At 43.0% G+C, this 25,004-nt stretch overlaps 1 protein-coding gene across 7 annotated transcripts in view; it reads left to right on the forward strand.

The window, feature by feature from the left end:
- Positions 1–25,004, forward strand: part of LOC109275778 (urea transporter 1) — a 53,153-nt gene that overhangs the window by 22,910 nt on the left and 5,239 nt on the right. For 4 of the 7 annotated variants that reach the window (XM_053902655.1, XM_053902654.1, XM_019464168.2 and 1 more), the window contains exons 3-9: positions 404–568; positions 11,015–11,171; positions 11,861–12,050; positions 14,477–14,605; positions 16,076–16,268; positions 20,260–20,407; positions 20,604–20,738. In XM_053902655.1, coding sequence (XP_053758630.1) covers positions 422–568; positions 11,015–11,171; positions 11,861–12,050; positions 14,477–14,605; positions 16,076–16,268; positions 20,260–20,407; positions 20,604–20,738 — 1,099 coding nt within the window. In that variant the 5' untranslated portion in view covers positions 404–421. The remainder of the gene's footprint in view (positions 1–403; positions 569–11,014; positions 11,172–11,860; positions 12,051–14,476; positions 14,606–16,075; positions 16,269–20,259; positions 20,408–20,603; positions 20,739–25,004) is intronic. The other 3 variants (XM_019464171.2, XM_019464169.2, XM_019464170.2) reach the window with 1 other exon arrangement.

The following is a 25,004-nucleotide window of genomic DNA, read 5'->3' on the forward strand; positions in this document are numbered from 1 at the left end:
GAAATTGTTACATTGGCATTGGTCCCCAAGATGGAGCCCTAACAGTTTGCCTGATGCATGTCCCAGCCTAAAGCCCCCGCCTCCTTCTAGACAGGCTTCAGATCTACCAACCTCCCGCTAGCAGAGAAACACAGCAGAACAAAGTCTGTGCAGTGGTCTCTGTGCAGGGTGGTTTGACATCATTTTTTCCTTTTATTTTAAACAAAGTAAAGTGAACATTCCATGTCTGTAGTCAGCTCATTGTCTCTTCTTGTTGATGGAGAAGTGTGCCTTCTCTGCTGGCAGTCTCCATCTGGGGCCACAGCTCTGCTCCCCAGAAACCCACTGGGCACCTCCTGCCTCCTACCACCCTGCATTTCACGTCCTCATCCTTCTGATTCACGTCTTTTTGCCCTCTGTCAAGTATGGAGAGAAAGGAAGGATGAATGGACAGTCTTTGGTTGGCGGCCCTGGTGATGCCCCTTGTGGTCCTCTTTGGAAAGACTCTTTTGGACTTAAGGTTGGTGAGGCTTCGCGCGGAGGCTCTTCCTGGCACAGCTTGGCCCAGGAGCGTGGGCCGCCGGAACAGGTATGATCCCTCTTTGCAGCCTCCGTCTCCAGGAACGTGGGGGCCTGCCCTCCACACTCTGGTGTGTCTTTTCTGAACACAGCCTGGGAAGTGGGGTCCTCATGCTCTGCTGAGTGGTGTGGCTTGAGCTCAGTGGCATACACAAGAGTCATGGCCGAGAAGTCACATGGTGCTCATCTTGGGTTAGATGCTGACTAATGAGTTTTGGTAACAGTGGAAAAGCGAGGAAACAAAGTAGTCTGGGGTTTAATCTTACCCTGCTTCTACTTAATTAGAGCTTCTTCCTTTCATTTTCTTGTCTTTTTAGTTAAATTTCATGACCTACTTAGATTTAAGAAATCTGAGTATCAGTAGAGGTTCCCTGCTGCATTCTCTTCCCGATTGGAATTATTAAAGTTCCCCCCAAGACCTGCAAATAGTCAAGCGTGATAGAATTCTAAGGTGAACTACAACCTTGAAGTTACTGGTTTCTCATGACCAGCGCTCGTGCCTGAGTTCTGGAGCAAGTTGTCAAGATTCAAGGGGTTCTGGAAGTGTTTAGTAGTTTAGAACGCATGGTTCCTGGTGTGGGGTGGGGGTGCCACAGCAGCACCTGTCTGCTTAACTCGGGAGAGGAGCCCTGTCTCCAGGGCATGGTACCCCAACAACTCATCCCAACATGTGGGTACTGGAGACATAAATCACAATAAGCCTTCTATGACTGTGGATTTAGACAAAAAATAACCCAGGCTTTAACGTTGGGTGGCTCCGCAGGGAGCTCAGGCCATGCAGGTTCTCAATCACGTCTGGCCAGTTAGAATATCGAGTCTGGCATCTGTTATCTCCAAAATCTCTGAGGTGGTGGTGTTTTTTAAATAAATAAATAGACGCCAGAAATTTCAAGAACATGAATTTGTTCACTCTGGAATAACCTATACGTTTAATTGTTCCTGTAGTTGATGGAAAACTTGTAATGTTTTCATTCAGTGCTGCCTCTGTAGAAACTGACTTCCTCAATTACAGAAACTCGAAGCAATTGTGTCTGAGGTCCTTGACGTTGCCTGGGACAAATCCTGATGCCTCTCACAGATCGGTCTAGCTTTGCACGTGGGTCACTAGAGCTGAGGAAGTTACTTACTGAACAATACGGTCAGTTATAAGATTTAAAGAGAAAGATATATGAAAATAAATGATAGCTATCACTTAGATTATAAAATAAAAGATAATTTTTCATAATTGCTTAGAATTTGAATAGTTTTCCATGTTTAACTCTGGGGCCAGCTGAGCTCCATATAGGCAAAGTTTTGATTCCTGACCTCCTCCAGCAATTTTCAATTTAAGAATTTCTTAATGCCAAGGTTCATTGGAAATCTCACAAATGCTGGTGTCTAACACTATTTTGCCAAGACGAAATGAGCTTGCTCTAGAATTCGTTGCATAAATAGCTTCTGTTTTGCGTAATGATTAATGGCCAGCCATTGTTTAAAAGTGGAGCAGTTAGTTGGGCAGTGAAAGAATGGAATTGAAGTGTAATGGTTACTCAATAAAAAAATCAGTGACCCACATTGATTTCTGTACTGGAATTAACAGAAGCCAAAACTAGACAGGATTGCAAAAAATAAAAATTTTGAAAAGGCGTAACTTTATTATCTTTTGATAGGTGTTTGTTGGCTATGGTAAATGCAACAGTGATGGGGTCAAAAATAACTATGAGAACCCCTTATGCACACCCTGGCCACAGGGAGAAGATGAGCTGGTTTATCTGCATAGATTTGGGGTATTACATGTCTTATATGCCTGTGGCTTCAACATTCCACTTGTGCCTTCTGGGATCTGAGAGTTTTGATGTTTTCCTACTCCCTGCTCACCTGGCTGTGCTCTTGGCATTTCTTGCATGCTCACGGTGGTCTTGCCATTGTCTTTCTCTCTTTGCCTATCTCTGGGATTACCTCATTGGTATTCTTCATTTGTTTCTATCGTTGGCACGATGAAAACTTCATTGTTGTCTGGTGGGTACCATTCTGGTGATGCTGGTGCTTTCCTATCATATAGTTATCATGAGAAGGGAAGAGCCTCGTAGTGAACACAAGCCACGGTCATATTAGCATTTTCCCGAGGCACGCTGACTATAATCATGCCTCGTACGTTCTTATGTTTTACAATTCCTAGATTACAACTCTTTGGTTTTCAATAGCTTGGTTCCTTTTTACCTTTTCCAGTGTCTATACTTTGTGGAATATTATCCTTGTCTGTTTTTCAACATTTAAATAACAAATCCCCAAAACAAAGAATGTCTGAGGCAGTTGCCCGATGTGGGGACATATTCAAGCAATCTTTGAGTTGGAGAGTGTCTATGAGGGGCTTTACTTAGGCTGTGTCAACGCATACAGACTGTTTTGTAAACAATTCTGCCCTTTCAAACCTTAAAATCTCCAGCAATTTTCAATTTTTTTGTGTGTATAAAATAAAAACTTAATTTTACAAGGCTGCTTGGGACTTCTAGGAAAGGTGGTGGAGTAGGAAGGCCCTAAGCCCACCCTGTCCCATGGATACACCTAGCTAACACTCACTTCAATGTAAATAACCCAGAAACCACCCGAAGACTGGCAGAAACAAACACCACAGCTAAATGTAAAGAAGAAGCCACATGGAAGAGGGTAGAAAGGGCAAAGACACGGTCAGGAGCTAAACGAACCCGCAGGTTGGTCCATGGTCATGAGGGAGTCCAGGGCACAGAGAGAGGACAGAAACACACCCCTGGACCAGGGAGCCCACACAGGGAAGACAAATCCCCATAACATTTGGCTTTGAAAACCAGAGGGACTGAATTTCATGAGTTCTCACAATGAGCAGGACTTAAAATCTGAAACTTTAAAATCAGCAGACTTGGCACTAGGAGAGCAGAGCAGGAGAGAGGAAACTGAGGCCCTGTGCTTAAAGAGACTGCACAACAGCCCTGTGGAGGCACAGCAGAGACGCAGCAGTTTGAAAAACGCCTGGGACATGCAGGAGAAAGAGTTATCTACTCGTCTCAGAGCACATCCTGGAGGGACAGAGATCACTGGGAGACCCTCCAGGCACGAAGGAGCTTCCCTCCCGTGCCCCCCAGCATAAACACACCACCACCTGCAGGGACCAGAGGGGCGCTTGCAGTAGCTACCTAACTTGCTAAAGCAGCTCCCCCGCTGATCCATCCCCTGCAGACACACCTGCCTCAGCCCCAATGCTGCAGGGCCCCTTTTGGCTGGAGCCCATTCAGGGCAGTGCCACAGGCCTGGCAGAGTACAAGCAGGCCCGACAGGACAGGTGGTGGACTCCCTCCTGACCACCACTCCAAAGTGACTCCTGCCCCGGGGAAAGGGAAAGATAACCACACACACCAGTGAGACTACAGCCCCAGCAGTGGGCTGGGGGAAGACATCTGTCTGACTACAGGCCCTGCCCACCAACAAAAGCTTCTCAGTGGACAGCACGGGGAGAGCACCCTGCAGATGGGTGCTACCGCATCTCTGGCAAATGCCTGGTCTGACTCAACTCAAGCCCCAGGCGTCCTCAGACTGGTCCACTAACACCACACGGACCAAACCCTGCCCACAACGGGCAAAGAAAGTCGCTGCAGACGACCGGACTGAAGGAGAAATCAGCTCAGTCACAAAAGCTGGATGCACGCAGCACACTTAGAAGACACCCCTGGAGCACCAGGTCCTGGTGAACAAGGGACGCTGCACTGCAGGGCACTACAGGACCTCTTCATAAGGCCATTACTCTCCAGTGCAGGAGACATATCTGACTTTCCTAACACAGAGAAACAGATGCCGAGACAGACAAAATGAGGAGACAGAGGAATATGTCCCAAATGAAAGAACAGGACAAAATCACAGCAAGAGATCTAAGCTAAATGGAGATAAGTAATATGTCCGATAAAGAATTTAAAGAAATGATCATAAAGATACTCACTGGACTGGAGGAAAGAGTGAGGGACAACAGTGAGACACTCAGTGATGATAAAAAAAGAACCAAACAGAGATGAAGAACACAATAAATGAAATTAAAAATACACCAGTTGGAATAAATAGCAGACTAGAGGAAGCAGAACAAATCAGTGACCTAGAGGACAGAGGAAAGGAAAGCAATCAAGCTAAGCAAGTAAGAGGGGAAAAAATTATACAAAATGAGAATAGACTTATAGAACTTAGTGACACCATCAAGGGTAATAACATTTGCATTATAGGGATTCAGAAGAAGAGAAAGTAAGGGGGGGGGGCGGAAAATTTATTTGAAGAAATAATAGCTGAAAAATTCCCAAATTTGGAGAAGGAAACAGAAATTCAGACTCAGGAGGCACAGAGAGCCTCCAACAAAATCAACCCAAGGAGGTTCCCACCAAGACACATAGTAATTAAAATGGCAAAAAGTAGTGATAGAATTTTAAAAGCACCAAGAGAAAAGAAAACGTATACAAGGGAAGTCCCATAAGGCTATCAGCTGATTTTTTCAGCAGAAACTTTGCTGGCCTAAAGGGAATGGCATTATATATTCAAAATGCTGAAAGGAAAAAAATCTGCAGCCAAGAACACTCTATCCAGCAAGGTTATCATTCAGAATAGGAGAGATAAAGAGCTTCCCAGACAAACAGAAGCTAAAGAAATTCACGAACACTAAACCAGCCCTAGAAGAAATGTTAAGATAGGAGACTTTTTGAGTAAAAAGCAAAGACCACAAGTAAGAGTAAGGAAAGTAGGAAACACAAAAGCAGTGAAAAAAAAAAGTGTATCTGCAAAAATCAGTCAAAGTACTCACAAAATAAAAGGATGTAAAGTATGACACCATATACCTAAATATAAGGGCAAGTGGAATAAAGAAGAGGTTCAAACTTAAGTGACCATCAACTTAATATAGACTGCCAAATGCAGAAAATGTTATATACAAACTGAATGATAATCACAAATCAAAAACCAGTAATAGATATGCAAAAATTAAAGAGAAAGGAATTCAAGTATAAAACTAAAGAAATCAACTAATCATGAGAGAAGAGAGCAAGAGAAAAAAGGGAAAGAGAAAAACCACAAAAACAACCATAAAAAAGTAACAAAATGGCAATAAATACATACCCATTAATAATTATCTTGAGTGTAAATGGACTGACTGCTCCAATCAAAAGACATAGGGTGGCAGAATGGATTTAAAAAAAAAAAGACCCATCTAGATGCTGCCTGCAAGAGATTCATTTCAGATCTAGAGACACATACAGGCAGAAAATAAAGGGATGGAGAAGCATTTATCATGCAAATGAATACAAAAAGAAAGCCAGGATAGCAATACTCAAATCAGACAAAGTAGACTTTTTTTTTAAATTTTTTTTTTTAACGTTTATTTATTTTTGAGACAGAGGCAGAGCATGAACAGAGGAGGGGCAGAGAGAGAGGGAGACACAGAATCTGAAACAGGCTCCAGACTCTGAGCTGTCAGCACAGAGCCCGACGCGGGGCTCGAACTCACGGACCGTGAGATCATGACCTGAGCCGAAGTCGGACGCTTAACTGACCAAGCCACCGGGGCGCCCCCAAAGTAGACTTTAAAACAAAGATGGTAACAAGAGACAAAGAAATAAACTACATAATAATAAGGGGAACAATCCAGCAAGATAGAACAAGTGTAAATATTTATGCATCCAACATGAAAGCACCCAAATACTTGAAAAAGTTAATAGCAAACATAAGGAAAATAATCAGTAGTAATACAATAATAGTAAGGGACTTTAACATCCCACTTAACATCAATGGACAGATCATCCAAATAATAAATCAATAAGGAAACAGTGTCTTTGAATGACACATTAGACCGTATGGATTTAAGAGATACAGTGAGAACATTCCATCCTAAAACAGCAGAATACACATTCTCTTCAAGCGCACATGAAACATTCTCCAGAATAGATCACGTTAGGCCACAAGTCTCAATAAATTCAAAAAGACTGAAGTCATACCATGCCTTTTTTCTGACCACAACACTATGAAACTACAGATCAACCACAAGAAAAAAATCTGGAAGGAACAAAATACATGGAGGTTGGATAACATGTTATCCAACAACGAATGGGTCAACCAAGAAATCAAAGAATAAATCAAAAAATTCATGGAGACAAATGAAAATGAAAACACACACACAAAAGAAAGGAAGAAAATGAAAACACAATGATCCAAAGTCTTTGGGATGCAAACGTGGTTCTAAGAGGGACGTCATATAGCAACACAGGCCTAAATCAAGAAGCAAGAAATATCTCAAATAAGGAACCTAACATTACACCTAAAGAAGCTAGAAAAATAACAAGAAACCCAAATCAGAAGAAGGAAGGAAATAATAAAGATTAGTGCAAAAATAAATTATATAGAAATTTTAAAAACAATAGAACAGATTGATGAAACCAGGAGCTGGTTCTTTGAAAGGATCAACAAAATTGATAAACCTTTAGTCAGACTCATCAAGAAAGAGAGAGAGAGAAAGAGAGAGAGAGAGAGAGGGAAAGAGATAATTAAAATAAACAATATCACGAAAGAGGAGAAATAACAAGTGACATTGTGGAAATACAAAGGATGGTAAGAGAATATTATGAAAAATTATATGCCAAGAAACTGGACAACCTAGAAGAAATAGATAAACTCCTAGAAACATATAACCTCCAAAAACTGATTCAGGAAGAGATAGAAAATTTGAACAAACTGATTATCAACAATAAAACTGAATCAGTAATCAAAAACTCCCAACGAACAAAAGTCCAGTACCAGATGGCTTCACAGTCTAATTCTACCAAACATTTAAAGAAAAGCTTAATACCTATTATTCTCAAGCTATTCCAAAAAATAGAAGAAGGAAAACTTTCATATTCATTCTACGAGGCCAGTATTACCCTGATACCAAAACCAGATAAAGAAACTACAAAAAACAAACTACAGGCCAATATCTCTGATGAACATGGATGCAAAATTCCTCAACAAAATATTAGCAAGCCAAATCCACCAATACATTAAAAAAATAATTCACCATGATCAAATGGGATTTATTCCTGGGATGCAAGTGCAATATTTGCAAATTAATCAACATGATATATCATATCAATAAGAGAAAGGATAAAAACCATATAATCCTTTCAATAAGTGCAGGAAAAGCATTTAACAAAGGACAGCATCCAATTATGATAAAGAAAAGTCTTAATAAAGTAGATTTAGAGAGAACATACCTCAACAGAATAAAGGCAGCATATAAAAACCACACAGCTAGCATCATACTTAATGGTGAAAACTTGAGAATTTCCCCCTAAGATCAGAAATAAGACAAGGATATCCATTCTCACAGCTTTTTTTTAATGTTTATTTATTTTTAAGAGATAGAGAGAGTGAGAGCGGGAGAGGAACAGAGAGAGAGAGGGAGACACAGAATCCGAAGCAGGCTCCAGGCTCTTGACAGCTCAGAGCCCAAGGTGGGGCTCGAACTCACAAACTGTAAGATCATGACCTGAGCCAAAGTCGGACACCCAACCGACTGAGCCACCCAGGAACCCCTCACCACTTTTTTTTTAAAGTTTATTTATTTAAAGAGAGAGTGTAAGCAGGGGAGGAGTAAAGAAAGGACAGAGAGAGAGAGAGAGAGAGAGAGAGAGAGAATGCCAAGCAGGCTCTGCACTGTCAGTATGGAGCCCAGTGAGGGTCTCAAACAAGCATGAGATCATGACCTGAGCTAAAATCAAGTCAGATGCTTAACCGACTGGGCCACCTAGGCACCCCCACTCTCACCACTTTCATTCAACATAGTACTGGAAGTCCTAGCCACAGGAATCAGACTACAAAAAGAAATAAAAGGCATCCAAACTGGTAAGGAAGAAGTAAAACTGTCACTATTCGCAGATGACATAATGCTATAAATAGAAAACCTTAAAGACTCTACCAAACTACTAGAACTGATCATTGAATTCAGTAAGATCCCAGAATACAAAATCAATGTATAGAAATCTGCTGCATTTCTATACACCAATAATGAAACAAGAGAAAGAAAAATTAAGAAAGCAATCCTATTTACAACTGCACCAAAAATAATAAAATACCTAGAAATCAGCCTAACCAAGGAGGTGAAAGACTTGTACCCTGAAAACTATAAAACATTGATGAAAGAAATTGAAGACGACACAAACAAATGGCAAGATATTCCAAATTCATAGTTTGGAAGAACAAATATTGTTAAAATGTCCATACTACCCAAAGCAGTCTATAGATTTAATGCAATCAGTATCAAAATACCAACAACATTCTTCACAGAACTATGACAAATAATACTAAAATTTGTATGGAACCACACGAGACCCCAAAGAGCCAAAAGAATCTTGAAAAAGAAAAACAAAGCTGGAGGTATCACAGTTCCAGATGACTACAAAGCTGTAATAATCAAAACAGTATGGTACTGGCACAAAAACAGACACATAAACCAATAGAACACAATAGAAAGCCTAGAAACAAACCCGCAGTTATATGGTCAATTAATCATCAACAAAAGAGCCAAGAATATGCCATGGGAAAAAGTCTCTTCAATAAATGTTGCTGGGAAACCTGGACAACTACATGCCAAAGAATGAAACTGGATCGCTTGCTTACACAATACAGAAAAATAAAGTCAAAATGGATTAAAGACCTAAACATGAGACCTGAAACCATAAAAATCCTAGAATAAAGCACAGGCAGTAATTTCTCTGACATGGACATTTCTAATGTCTCCTGAAGCAAGGGAAATAAAAGCCTAAATAAACTATTGGGACTACATCAAAATAAAAAGCTTCTGCACAGCAAAGGGAACAACCAACAAAACTAAAAGGCAGCCTGATGAATGGGAGACGATATTTGCACATGACATAGCTGATAAAAGGGTAGTATCTAAAATATATAAAGAAGTAATAGAACTCAAACCCCAAAAAACAAATAATCCCATTAAAAATGGGCAGAAGACATGAACAGACATTTCTCCAAAGAACACATACTGATGGCCAGCAGACACATGAAAAGATGTTCAACACCACTAATCATCAAGGAAATGCAAATCAAAACCACATAAGATACCACCTCACACCCATTAGAATAACTACGATCAAAAACAGAAGAAGCAGCAAGTATTGGTGAAGACGTGGATGAAGAGGAACCCTCACGCACTGTTGCTGAAAATGCAAACTGGTGCAGTGACTGTGGAAGATAGTATGGATGTTCCTCAAAAAATTAAAAACAGAACTACTCTATGATCCAGTAATTGCACTACTTGGGACTTACCCAAAGAATAAAAAAACACGAACTTGAAAGGATACATGTACCCCTATATTTATTGTAGTATTATTTACGATAGCCAAATTATGGAAACAGCCCCGGTGTCAATATAATGGAATATATGGTCCATCAATGATAGTAATATTCATATATATTTTTTATATATGAATGATCTTTTTTGTGGCTGAATAATATTCCATTATTGTATATATTTTATATAATATAAAATGAAATATTATTTGACCATAAAAAAGATGTGATGTGATGTACAATGGAATATTATTCAGCCATAAAAAAGAATGGAATCTTGCCATTTGTAACAACATGGATGGAGTTAATGCTAAGTGAAATGAGACAGTCAGAGAAAGACAAATACCATATGATTTCCCTCAAATGTGGATTGTAAGAAACAGAATAAACGAACAACAGAAAGAAAAAGAGACAAACCAAAAGCAGAGTCATAACTAAGGAGAACAAAGTGATGGTTACCAGAGGGGAGGGGAGGTGGGGGGATGGAGGAAATAGGTGAAGGAGATTAAGAGTACACTTACCATGATGAGTACTGAGTAATGTATAAAATTGTTGAATCAATATTGTACCCCTGAAACTAATATAACACTGTATGTTAACCATGCTGGAATTAAAATTTTAAACTTAATTTTTAAAAAAAAGTCTTCTTATCTCGGGAAGTAGCTGTTTGGTCTGCATTAGTGAGCACCATTTTGTAACCTGACGTTTGGCTCTTTAACTGACAGCATGAAGCTTCAGTACTTGGTCTTAGCTCTTTCTATATTATTAGTTGACTCAGTATGTTGAAATTAACTATTTTTCAGTCTTTCCCATTAGACTGAGCTCCTTGAGAGCAGGAGGTAGGTGCTCAACGAATATTTGTTGAACTAGAAATGGACTTACGAAATTCAAGGCCAGAACCTTCTCATGGTAGCATTAAAGGCAGTGATGAAAAAGTACTATGGGATTTGGACGTGGACAATGCTCGCCACGACAGTGTTTCAGGAGGAAATCGATGCTTTCTTAGTCCGCTGGGATGTCATGGTCTAAATGAAGTGCTTTTAAACTCATCCTCTGTGGCTACTGTACGCAGGCCCGATGCTGGCCAGTCTCGAGTGCTCTGGCTTAGGATGTTTATGAGTTCTGTCCTTTCCTGAAGGAGCCAGAGGAAGAGCTATCCATGGAGAATAGCCCCACTATGGCTAAAATGGACCAGGGTGAAAATCAGGTTTTACCAAGTCCAAGAAGAAGACGCCTCCCCAAGGCACTTGGCTACGTCACCGGTGATATGAAAGAATTTGCCAGCTGGCTTAAAGGTATTTATGCTTCCATCCCTTGGGTTGATGGGATAGGTAGCGTGGGGTTCTTGTACTCATATCTTTAGTTATATTCCCTTGACTTTTAACTATTCCTCTCCTCTCCAGTTTTTAACTTTTCGTTTTTTTTAAGATTTTATTTTTAACTAATCTCTATACCCAACATGGGGTTCAAACTTACAACCCCAAGATCAAGAGTCACATGCTCTACTGACTGAGCAAGCCAGACACCCCTAACTTTTTATCTTCTAACCAGCAAGCCCCTTCCAATGTTTTGCTTTTTTATGGAGATAGTGGTCAGGATCAGGGCCCTGTTCATAATAGAGGAAGGCACCTGGTTCCATCCCATAATTTCAGCACTTAAAGACTGAAGTTTTATTATTGGTAATTCATTTCTTTGACTTAAGAGTCTTTACCACTGAGCATGGTAAATAAGTGCATTCTGTGCTTTCTGCAGTGGAGATTCTAATAGGGGCAGTGTGGGTGGAGCATAAAGAAACAGAAGGGTTTCAGGGATCTGAGTGCCACTAAAAGGGAAATGACTCAGAGGGAAAAAGCTTCCAGGAATATCAAAACTTAGTTCACCTTTCTCAGAAGGGGTGTTGATTTTACTCAGGGTGGGCACTAGGCATGGAAAAGAGAATCTTGCCTTGTCAATTCCTTAGCTCTGCATATCTCATCTCTTCCAGACAAACCACAGGTGCTCCAGTTCGTAGATTGGGTTCTTCGGGGCATATCCCAAGTGGTGTTCGTCAGCAACCCCATCAGCGGAATCCTGATTCTGGTGGGGCTCCTCGTCCAGAATCCCTGGTGGGCTCTCAATGGCTGTGTGGGAACAGTGGTCTCTACCCTGACGGCCCTGTTACTTGCTCAGGACAGGTAGGCGTGTCCATTCAAGCCTGCTCGTCTTGCTTCTGAGAACACAGGAGCCAACCAGCGACTTTGGGAACCAGTGATAAAGTCCCACTCTTCCCAGAAAACCTACCTTTATTCCACAGAACTCTACATTTGTCTTGAGTCAGACATCAAGGGATCATCTATATCCCTTATTATTTCTCTTTCATCATTCACTAAATCATTCTTCTTTAGTGATTAATCAATTATTTATCATGAGCATTTTGTTTGGGCATGAGTTCTTAAAAAGTCTTGATGGCTTAAAATTTAAAAAAAAAGGGGGGGGGGGCACCTGGGTGGCTCAGTCGGTTAAGTGTCCAACTTCAGCTCAGGTCATGATCTCACAGTTCGTGAGTTCGAGCCCTGTGTCAGGCTCTGTGCTGACGGCTCAGAGCCTGGAGCCTGCTTCGGATTCTGTGTCTCCCTCTCTCTCTCTGCCCCTCCCCAGCTCATGCTCGCATGCTGTTTCTGCCAAAAATAAACAAACTAAAAAAAAAAAAAATTAAAAAAAAAAAGTCTTGATGGCTTAAAAAATTCCACTAATTCCATTATATCTTGTTTCCATGCTTAGTTTAGCAAATTCATTCTTTATAGACAGTGTAAAGGTTAGCTCAGTTTCTAGAAAGATGAATAATCACAAATTCCAAGTTAGTAAGTTCTGACTTACGAAGTGTTTGTGTGTTTTCTCAACTACGTGTTAGGTTAAAAATAGCACATACATTTTTAAGTTACTTATTTATTTTGAGAGAGAGAGAGAAAGAAAGAGCAGGCAAGTGGGGGAGGAGCAGAGAGAGAAGGAGAGAGAGAGAATCCCAAGCAGGCTGCATGCTGGCAGCAAAGAGCCCAACTCAGGGCTCGATCTCATACTCGACTCAAAAATAGCATGTACTTTATAAATTGATCTGTCATTGAAGAAGTGATAAGCTGACTTCTACAATGAGAGAAGACAGCTCCTGACTTTCTAGTTTTATCAGGGAGGCCACTGGTCTTCTAGATGTCCAGGATCAATGCATAAGCACCAGTGGATGGTCATTGTAATAACTCAGCTCTTATAACACTTACCATAAATTACCTAAGGAGCTAACCAGAAAGAGAATCAGAAAGAGTTCCACTCTCCCATCAGGTCCAAAGAGCCCGATTTGTTCTCCATAGCTTACGTTCAGTCCTATTCCAACGCACATCAGGAAACAGTCCATTCAGCATGGAGGTGTGGTCCAAGACTGCGCCATATCAACTATTCCTTCATTGTTTTGTTCAAGTGGAAAATGACACATTTTCCTTATCAGGTGTTATTTAAAAATCAAGCCATATTTACACGTGTTGATTTTCAAATCTCTATTACTCTCTTCAGTCCCCAAGGACCGCATTAAAATGGCAATCCTGTGTTAAGCGAATTCACATCTTCCTGCTGCCTTAAGTATGGCGTTCTGCAACTTGCAGACGTTGCCATTAAAGCAATGGCAGTCAAGCATCAAGTCTCCAAGTCCCTTATTAGAAGATGAGTTTTTGCATAGCTGTCCACCGTCCTCATGTATAGTCCCACATTCTAGAAGACAGTATCACTTCCGGGGTTAAACCAGTACAAAGCCCATCACTTTCTACCTGTCCTGATAGATTAGTTAGGGGAGACCAAGGACATTGGACAGAGAGTCCCTCCTCTCATGCTCTCACCCAGGTGAGTGTAAGCGACACCACCTTGCTGTTGCACTGGTACCTCCTGCCCCCGCTGAAGCTCTCACACCACCCAAACGACACCTGTAGTGTGGCCTCTGGCTGTGTCACCCTCCTTCAGACCTTGCACCTAACCTCACATACTCACTCCACCATCTTCGCACCCGGTGGCCCAATGACTTCATCCTTTAACTCAGCCCTTCGTGGTGTGAGATGTCAGCTCTTAGAGCCCTAGGGGGCCTGGCTTGTCAGCCTTGGGGCTTATTCTGTAGAAGCTGTTCTATTTCTCACTTAGGGCTTCTAGTGCCCTCAATTATGAAACGGGAACCATTTGGGTCAGGAGTAGAAAATTGCCAATAGGACAACCTTCAGAAGTGAGGTGATATGCTGAGAAGCATAAAGAATTCGGTGCTAAATGTGCACATAAATGGAGTACCCTGCCCAGGAAAGGTAATTGTTTTTCATTGCAATAACTTGAAAATGGATATTTGGAGACGACCAAAGGGAGGTGCAGGAAGATGAAAATGTATGCTGAGCTGGAAGATTAATGTTTATAAGGTCACAGACACTACAGAAGTGAATTTACAATTTGACGATCTTACACCTCTTACCAAGAATGTCAGAATTAGGGAAGTTTCACATAAGAGCTCTGAGGCCCTTAATGATGCAGGTCAGAGGCCCTTAATGATACAGAAGAAATAACAACTTTCCAATGTCCATGCTGTGCCTCTTGCCCGCAGGTCAGCAATTGCAGCCGGGCTGCAGGGCTACAACGGCACCCTGGTGGGAATCCTCATGGCTGTCTTTTCAGCCAAGGGCAACTATTTCTGGTGGCTGTTATTCCCTGTGTCTGCTATGTCCATGACTTGGTAAGTTATACCTGGTTTTCAAAATGCCTTAAAAAAAACATGTATAGGGCCAAGAGAGAATGGGGAGTGAGTGTTCAATGGGTACAGAGTTTCAGTTTTGCAAGATGGAAAATGTTGTATGAATGGACAATAAGGATGGTTACACAACAATGTGAATGTGCTTAATGCAAGTGAACCGCACCCTTTAAAATGGTTAAAATGGTAAATGTTATTATATATTATATTATATATATAAATATTATATTATATATATAAATATGTATGTGTGGGATGGAGCCTAAAGATTTGCATCTCTAACTAGTTGCCTGGTGATGTGGCTGATCCAGGAACTACACTTTGAGAACCACTCTGTATGTGTGCCTATATGAACTCTCCCTACCCACCTGTCCCTGCTACCTTCAAAAAATTTATTTACTGAATTCAGTTCCTTTTTTTTTAAACCTAAATCCTTCAATCCTTCACACTAGTTCCTTAAACCTCCTCCCCCCTTTGTTGGAAGCAAACATTTCCTTCTTATTATGACGTATTTAGGATATAAAACACTGATAACCACACAAATGAGAAGTGTGGCCCACTAAGGACAGTGTCTGCCGGGCCACCCACCCTGGCTTCAACCACAGGTGTGTGGGAGAGAACTTGCTGGTAGAGCCAACCTGTCCAGGAAGTAATTTCTGACCAGTTCTGAAGAACTGGCTGGAGGACGGAAGTTGTCCCCTGCAGTGCTCCCCGCACCCTTTCCCATAACCTGGAGCTCTTGACCTTAGTGATGGGCCAACACGGGAGAGCACAAAAGAGGCCCAGAGACCATCTAATCTAATCCAGTCCCCCAGGCTACAGACAAGGAAATGGAGGAGTAGTTCCTTGCCAAAGGTCACCAACTGCTAAAGCTGCTGCCCGATCCTCCATCCCAATCTTCTTCCTCCAAGCCCACACCACCTTATATCCTCCCTTGGACAATTGTTTCTCTTCTTCAAAAACAGATATAGTAAACACGAAGATGATCTAGAAATTCAAGATGGTGGTCGCCTCTGGTGGGGAGGGAGGGGCATATGATCAAGTGGGTTACACAGGGGCTTTAACTGTGTAGATAGTATATTACTTCATGTCTAAAATACTTCAAAAGTATTTCTAAAATCTGGATTTCATAAGTCACTGTGAGAAACCCCAGAATATAATTTTTCAAAACCAAGTAAGCAAAGCATTCATTTTTGACCTTGTGTAAGAATTATTCTCTGACAGGGTTTATTCCACGTGTGTTTATTTTTTTGTTTCGTTTTGGTTTTTCGGTTATCTTCCCCCCACCCCGCTCACCCCCCCCCCCCCCGCCATGAAAAGTTTGTTGAAATAGTACTTTAGGGACATATTTGCCCAGAAGACAAAGCCCCTCCATGGTGTAGAGATTCAGTGTCAACTGACTTGTCACATGCACGTTCTTCCATTCTGTTCTGTGGTTGTTGCTGTTGTCATTAGTCCAGTTTTCTCAAGCGCACTGAACTCCTTGTTCTGCAAATGGGACCTCCCCGTCTTCACCCTGCCCTTCAACATGGCGTTGTCAATGTACCTTTCGGCCACGGGACATTACAATCCGTTCTTCCCAGGCAAACTGTTCAAACCTATAACCGAGGTTCCCAATGTCACCTGGACTGACCTCAGTGCCCTGCAGGTAAGGTACACAGTCTTCTCACATTCCTGCCTGGCTCTGGAAGACTCTGTGTCCTCCTGGCTAAGGCATCAGAGCCTTATGGAGACTCAGCTCTAGGGTGGCCTTGCTGCCTTCATCTTGCCCTCTGAACCATTTGTCCTGCTCCAAAGCTTTGGGCTCTAAGGGTTTGTGTATTATTGTTATTGAAGTATAGTTAACATACAGTGTTATATTAGTTTCAGGTGTACAATATAATGATTCAGCAATTCTATACATTACTCAGTGCTGATCAGGATAAGAGTACTCTTAATTCCTTCCGCCTACTTCACCCGTCTCCCCACTCACCTCCCTCTGGTAACCACCATTTTGCTCTCTGTATTCAAGCATCGGGTTTTTTGTTTTCTGGGTTTTTTGTTTTTTGTCTCTTTTTTCTTTGTTCTGAGGTTTGGGGATTTTTTTTTAATTTTTTTTTTAATGTTTATATTTGAGAGAGAGACAGAGCATGAGCAGGGAAGGGGCAGAGAGAGAGAGGGAGACACAGAATCTGAAGTAAGCTCAAGGCTCTGAGCTGTCAGCACAGAGCCTGATGTGGGCCTCAAACTCAGAGACCACGAGATCATGACCTGAGCTGAAGTTGGACACTCAACCAACTGAGCCACCCAGGCACCCCTGTTCTAAAGGTTTTTTTTTTAATGTTTATTTATTTATTTTGAAAGAAAGAGAGTGGGGGAGGGGCAGAGAGAGGGAGAGAGAGAGAGAGAGAGAGAGAGAGAGAACCCTAAGCAGGCTCCCCACTGTCAGTGCAGAGCCCAACATGGAGCTCAAACCCACAAACTGTGAGACCATGACCTGAGCCAAAGTCAAGAGTCAGACACTTAACCAACTGAGCCACCCAGGCACCACTCTAAGGGGTCTTTTAAATGACTGCTCAAAGCTAACTTTTCCTCCTCTTTTCCTAAAATCCACTCCAGAGTATAGCTCTGTTTCAAAGTCGGAGTCAAAGACTGTTTCAAACTTTGGGTGGGTGTGTTGGGGGCCATCCTTTGAGGCAAGGCCTCCAGCCTGGAGTTAAGGCTTCCATGATCTGGCTCCTCTGATCAAAAGAATTTGTTCCTTCCATTAGATCTCATTACAGAACCTCTCTATTCTGCTTTTTCATTTGGCAGATCTCATAGAATATGTACAATAATTCATGGTTCTCAAGCTTTGGTAGGCATCAGAATCATTGTTTTTTTTCTTTTTTAAATATCAGTACAAGCTCCATCTCAGACTCCCTAAATCCTAATCTCTGGGAATAGAGTCTGGGAGCCTGTATTAACAAGCTTCCCAAATAACGGTGATGTAGGCCAGAGTTTGAGAACTGCTATCATAAGATGTATTCTATGTATCTCTTTACAGATGTGCACAAAGAGAGCACCTTTTTAAAAAATCTGGTTGACCCAGGGGTGCCTGGGTGGCTCAGTTGGTTAAGTATCTGATACTTGATTTTGGCTGATACTGATACAGTTTGTGAGTTCAACCCCCGTATCAAGCTCTGTGTTGACAGCGTGGAGCCTGCTTGGGATTCTCTGTCTCCCTCTTGCTCTGCTCCTCCCCAATTTGTGCTTATGCTCTCTCTCTCTCTCTCTCTTTCTCTCTCTCTCTCAAAAATAAACATTAAAAAATAATAATAAAAATAAGTTAAAAACCTGGTTAACCCAAATCACATTCCAGCTCTTCCTGTTGGTGTTTATTTAATAACTCTGTTTAAGGTTTCTTGACTATTAAAAACAAGAGAACACTTAAAATCAGAAGAGGGGCGCCTGGGTGGCTCAGTCAGTTGGGCATCTGACTTCAGCTCAGGTCATGATCTCACAGCTCGTGAGTTCGAGCCCCGCATCGGGCTCTGTGCTGACAGCTCAGAGCCTGGAGCCTGCTTTGGATTCTGTGTCTCTCTCTCTCTCTCTGCTCCTCCCCTGCTCACACTCTGTGTGTGTGTCTCTCTCTCTCAAAAATAAATAAACATTAAAAAACACTTTTTTTTAAATCAGAAGAAAACTACCACCTTTTATGATGTGAAAAAGACTGGCTTTCCCACTATCAGGTTATGAAACCCCATTTGCCGTCCTCCTTGCTGAGCGATCAAAACATGTGAAGAGCTCAGGCAGGCTTCTCTGTACATTCTTGCCCAGAAAATAAATAGGAGCATTTGGAAATAACCCAAAAAGAAAATCAAATGTTTATTCGAATCCCCTGTGAAAAATATTATAAATAATGTTAAGTAATCTATCTAAAATGTCCCTGTCCAACATAGTAGCCATTATCCCCATGTGGCTATTTTAATTTAAATTTGAAATTCATTACAATTAAATAAAATTAAAAATTCAGTTTCTTAGCCTCACTAGCCACATTTCAGGTGCTCAGTAGGCACATGTATTGGGCAGCACACAAAGGAATATTCCACCTCCATGGAAGTCCTGCTGGATAGTGCTGATCCGCGGAGGTAAGGGTCTTGCTCTTCTCACTATGAACTACCGCCCCAACATCAGCACCCTTATTTCCCATCTCACCCAGCTTCCGCCTCCCGGGCTACCCAGGGGATAGTTCTGCTGTCCACTTCTGAGATGAAAGCCTAAGTAGTCTTTGCCCGCATCAAGTTCCCTGCTCTAGAGAAACAGGAAATGATTTCGCGTAGACATGAAGATCCAGTGTGGGCTGGAAATTTTAAGGTCCATCTTAGGATAGACTCAAACTCACAGTATGGTCCCGTGCTCTGAGCAAGGACTGATGCAGCATTTGGAAGCCAGCGTTAGTTCCAGCCTAACGCATGAAGGGAGAGGGTAGTTCCCCAGTCCCCGCGCCGAGGCAGAGCCCCCTGTGTCAGAGTCACTGCTTCCCCAAGGCCCCTCAGAAGGTATACATGTGACCTAGAGAAGACGGAGGGAGCAAGATGGGAAGGCATCTTTCAGTAAATGGTCTTGGTCACAAAGGAACCTAGTGTGGTTAATTATGCCTATCCTGGACCTACCAAATGTGTTGCTATAAAATGCTATTCACGTTTGTTAGCTTAAATCAAACCCTGTCCCTTCCCGAAAACTGCCATTCTGTGAACACAAGAGCTGAATTCAGGCCTCGGCCAGAAAGTAGAAATTTACATGTGTTACATGTAAATTTACATGACATTTACATGTATTTTTGTGGCGGTTTTTTTGCACTGACTGGCAGTTGTTTATAACTGGAACAAGCTAAGGATATTCTGGTTTAAATAAATACATGTTCTCATTAACAGCAGAAGTGTCAATAGGGTCCTGATTCATGAACTTGCTGATAATTGCTTCTGAATTATGGATAAGAGAACCCGACTCTGGGTCTCTGGCCTTAACAACCCAATTGCAAGGGAGCAATAGTACTTCTATTGACCACAGTGTGCACTGATGTATTAGGCCTGAGAACCAATGGACAGTTAAAAGCAACAGAAGTGTAAGCTGTGAGGCAGTGACTCCACCAGGGAGCTTATCAGCAGCCAAAGCCACCGTGTCAGTGCAGCAACGGAGCCCCAGAGTGAAGGGGGTTCTAGGAAGGTGTGCTCAGTATGCAGCAGGTATGGGCTGGTGCATCTTTTGGGATAAAGCAAAAGTGTGAGGTTTCTCTGTAAAGAGAGAGAATTTTTAAAAAGGCGGGGGGTGGGGGTAGGGTGATGGTACTTGGGTGGCCCAGTTGGTTGAGCACCCGGCTCTTGATTTCAGCTCAGGTCCTGATCCCGGGGTCATGGGTTTGGCTGGAGCCCCACGTGAGGCTCCGTGCTGAGCGTGGAGCCTGCTTAAGATTCTCTCTTCCTCCCTCTGCCCCTCTCCCCCACTTGCACGTACTCTCTCTCTAAAATTAAAAAAAATTTTTTTAATTAAAAAAATAAAAAAAATTAGTCACACTGATCTCAAAAGACAAGATAAACCCACTCTACCATTGCCTTGTATGTGTTTGTAGGTGTCTGTTCAGCTGTTTTAATGACCTCCTTCTCTAAATGGCTTTGCAGCTGTTGAAATCCCTGCCTGTGGGTGTCGGTCAGATCTACGGCTGCGATAACCCGTGGTCGGGGGGCATTTTCCTGGGCGCCATTCTGCTCTCCTCCCCGCTCATGTGCCTGCACGCTGCCATCGGGTCACTGCTGGGGATAGCAGCAGGTAAGCCTGAGACGGGCAATGGGATATCGAGCACCTCCCCCGCTGCTTGCACCCCCTCCGGTGTCTTCCATGCTCCAGACCTTTCTTGAGAGCTCTGCTTCCAAGAACTCCCTTGGTGCCTCCCCCACCCCTAACCTCCTTCCAGAGCGTGTTGCCTTTTGTCCACAGCTGTGACTCCTTCTGTCTTACCTAACAGGACTCAGTCTTTCAGCGCCATTTGAGAACATCTACTTTGGACTCTGGGGTTTCAACAGCTCTCTGGCCTGCATTGCAATGGGGGGGATGTTCATGGCACTGACCTGGCAAACCCACCTGCTGGCTCTTGCCTGCGGTGAGTATACTGTACCTCGGAGGGAGGCTCGCTCATAACCATGGGATCAGCCCAAACAGTAAGATATGACTGTGTGAGGAACTGGGGCAAGGGTTCCAGTTTGGGCCCCGGCTCTCTCTGTGTGTGAGCAGGGCAGGTGGCTTCCTCTCTCTGGATGGATTAAGCCCTCCTGGGCCCTCCTCATGGGTTATCGTGAGGACAGGAGAGCCTGTTGAGCCATATTAAACATTTGCCTTATGTATATGTTGGGGGATAGAAACTTGACTCGTCCTATGTTCTTCATACTAGTCGTTGACCCAAGAAACTAATAAAATGAGTCAAGCTAAACACAGAGCCATCTCTCCTGGTGAGTCAGGCAGGACTACATGTGGCCCTTTGAGAATCACAGGAACCAGCTGTTCTCACACTTCAGGGAGTGTCAGGATCACCTGGAAGGCTTGTTAAAACACAGATGGCTGCCCCCCTTCCCCAGTCCCTGATTCGTCGTTAGAGGTGGGGGAGGAGTTGGCGTCTCTAACGAGGGCCAGGTGGCACTGATGCTATTCCTCCAGGGACCACATTTTCAGACCCGCTGTATTCATCCGTTCGGACCCCCATATTCCAGCCAGACTCCTCCTGTCAGAGCCAGATGGTTCTGGAGATCCCCACACCTTCCTTCTCATTTTACTACTGGGGTTTTGAGGCCAGAGAGGTGAAGTGATGTGCTGAAGGGCATCCAGTCAATTAGGGTAAATTCAAGCCCGGAATCTACATTTGGTAACAACTTCTGTAATTCCCCTACCCTACTCTGTTCCCAGTGGCAGCATTCAGGCCTTTAAGAGAACACACCTCAAGTGATTTAGATTTGAAAAGCTAATGGATTTCTCAGGCCCTTGTAAAGTGGAGACATATTCACCCAGAGCCTCTGGCATCCCTAATTCAATACGAAGTAAAAAGTAAGATAATGTATTAGAGTGTAGGGATACTGGGGTATCCCTGGGTGATACTGGGGAAGGGTGGAATGTGCAGAAATGATCTGTAATCTAATGGAAATACTGTGTAGAGTCAGTTTATCACCAGATTAATCAATCCAAGTTACCTACACCACTATTAAAATGGTGGACCACATACACACACACAATGGAATACTACTCAGCCATAAAAAGGATGAAATCTTGCCACTTGCAACAACATGGGTAGACCTTGAGGGCATTATGCTAAATGAAACAAGTCAGAGAAAGACAAATATCATATGATGTCACTTACAGGTGGAATCTAAAAACACAAAACAAAGCAAAACCCAGACCCATAAGTACAGAGAACAGACTGGTGGTTGCCAGAGAGGAGGCAGATTAGGAGTATAAATGGATAAAGGGAAGTACAAACTTCCAGTTATAAAATAAATAAGTCATGGGGGGTGTAATATACAACATGAGGAATCTAGTCAATAATATTGTATTAACTTTGTGCGGTGATGGACGGTGACTTTACTGAGGTGAGCATCTCACGATGTATGCAAAGATGGAAACACTGTTGTACACCTGAAACTAATATAATATTGTATGTCAATGATACCCCAATTAAAAAAAAATAAGATAATAAAATAAAAGGGTAGACCACATGTCAGGCAGAGAATTTAGAATGGATTCCTGCACTGGGCAGGAAGCAGGACCAAGGATTTCTAAGGCCTCACTCAATTTTAATTTTCTGATGCTGTAGTGAAGTTAAAAAATCTCAGATTGTTGTGGTGTTGCCACTTTACATGTCAGTTTGCCAATTTCCTTATAGTACACAGCTGTTTCGCCAACTAGTCCTGTCAAAGTTTTTGCTCATTTTCCCATATTTGTTCATAAGCTTAGGGCAAAGGAGAAAACTGATTACGTGTCACCTGAGGTAGGCCAGGTTAGAAGCTTTACTATGAGATTCTTTGGGATTTCAAATCTTTTTTTTTTTTAAGTTTATTTTTGAGAGAGAGAGAGAGAGAGAGAGGAGAGAGAGAATCCCAAGCAGGTTTCATGCTGTCAGCACGGAGCCCAACACGGGCCTCGATCCCACAAACGATGAGATCGTGACCTGAGCCGAAACCAAGAGTCCGACACTTCACCGACTGAGCCAGGCGCCCTGAGATTTCAAATCTTTATTCAAGGGGCTTACATTTATGTTTCTGTGTGGGCGGTGATAGAAAATACATATTAAACACTCATGAAACCCACGTGGCCATGGCCGGATATGATGTATCTGAACTTCCTCCCAGACAGTACTGGGAAGACCTAGGGGGTTAGCAACTTTAGATCCAGAAATTCCTGTACGCAGAGAGTGTTATGATCAAGGGCAGAAGCCAGGTGGGTGAGAGCAAGCCCACTGGAGACCATATGATATCTGTGACAGAACAAGGACACATCTGCAGTACCAGATTCCCTGGGGGCACATGACAGTGCAGAATCATCAAGAAGCACCTCCTAGGGGCGCCTGAGTGGCTCAATTGGTTAAGTGCCCCACTTCGTCTCAGGTCATGATCTCACGGTTCATGGGTTTGAGCCCTGCGTCGGGCTCTGTGCTGACAGCTCAGAGCCTGAAGCCTGCTTTGGATTCTGTCTCTCCCTCTCTCTCTGCCCCTTCTCTGTTCTCACTCTGTTTCTCTCTCTCAAAAATAAATGAACATTAAATTTAAAAAAAAAAAAAAAAGAAGCACCTCTTAGAGACGGTGGCTTCTCTGTATGTCCTAAAATTGAGCGGAGAAAGTCCTGTTGGTGGAGGCAATCTGACTGGATGGTCGGGGCCAGCATGGGGACAGCCCGAGTACATCCTTCAAGATCAAGCAGAAACTGTTTTGGTCACACGAGTTGTTGCTGAAATCTTGACAGACTGTGGAAAGGGATGAGGCCAAGATGTTAGCAGATGGGTTTCCTCAAAGCAGGAATATCTTCATTATTTTCTTCACTATAGAAGTAGTATGGGCTTATGGTACCAAAAAAAGAAAAAAATTGATAAATACAGAAGAGTATAAAGCAGAGTGTAAAAAGACTCCCTCCTGCTCCCTCAGTGTAACTTTTTTGCCTACCTCTTATAAGGACCTTGGGTTACGTTGGGTCCACTTGGATAACCCACACTCATCTCCCGGTCTCAAGATCATTAACCTAATCACAGCTGCAAAGCTCCTTTTGACGGATAAGGTAACATATTCACGGGTTCTGGGGATTAGACCGTGAACGTCTTTGGGGGCCGTGACTGTGCCTATCACGCCTACCTTCCTTCGGACAGGTCAGATTTTCTTTAATGGCGTAATGTAATGGATGAGGCAATGTACTGAATTAGTTGAGAACCCAGACCCTCTGCCACGTCCTAGCTCTGCCAAGTTTAACTTCAATAGATGCCACATTCAATAGATGCCCTCCCCCAGGGGCCATCCCGCTTTCCCCTGCCACCAGTGGTGTGTGAGAGGGCACGTTTCATCCATACTAGGTACTGGCCATCCTTTCCCTCTTTGGACATAAAGTTTTGAGGCAGACCTCCAGCCCCCTCCTGTAAGGTAAATCTCACATGGGAAATGTAACAGCAAGTTCCAGCTTGCCCACGTCACCCTGACCTTGCCAAACCAAAGACCGACTCGGCCAGCCAAAGTAAATAAAGAACGGACATTCATTACAGAGTTGCTCTTTCATTAGATCACATGGCCTTATCAGCAAGAGGACCCGGGAAGCTCTGACAGGGCCCGGCACTGCTGCCTTCCCTGCCTCAACACCGGAAGCTGCCCACCAAGGAATTCCTCGGTCTTGTTATTTTATCAGTGCAAACTGTAAACACGTTTCGTCTCCTTTTAATGCTTGGCTTGTCACAGTAGGACTTGTACACAGTGGCCTGTGGGGATGGACATTGTCGGCCCTTCAGCTCTCGGGGCCTCTCCTCTCCCTCTGCTGCCCAGAGCTCTGTCAGAGTCATCACCTACAAACTGTGGTGTGCAGAATGTCACCTCTACTGTAAGGCTTTCCCAGTCTGATTCAGCAAATCTTAATTGATGGGCAGTTACTGTTACGCAGTCTGACTCTCTTTCTATGGGGAGAAAAGTGGCTTGTAATTGGAGAGCACCTGGAAACCGGGTAACAGTAAGAAACCAGAGCAATGCCTTCCAAATGTAATAAGTATCAAATGCAGAGAAGTGCAATGAGTCTCAGGTGCTCAGGGGACATCTCCTAGAAGAGCCGGCGCCCAAGGGAGCAAGGACAGAATGTTCCGGTACTTGCCCAAGGGCCGGTGAATATTTGTTGAATGAGTGAGTGAGTGAATGAA

The sequence above is a fragment of the Panthera pardus genome, unplaced genomic scaffold, assembly GCF_024362965.1.
Source record: "Panthera pardus isolate Hobbes unplaced genomic scaffold, ASM2436296v1 HiC_scaffold_15, whole genome shotgun sequence".
Classification (NCBI taxonomy): Eukaryota; Metazoa; Chordata; class Mammalia; order Carnivora; family Felidae; genus Panthera; species Panthera pardus.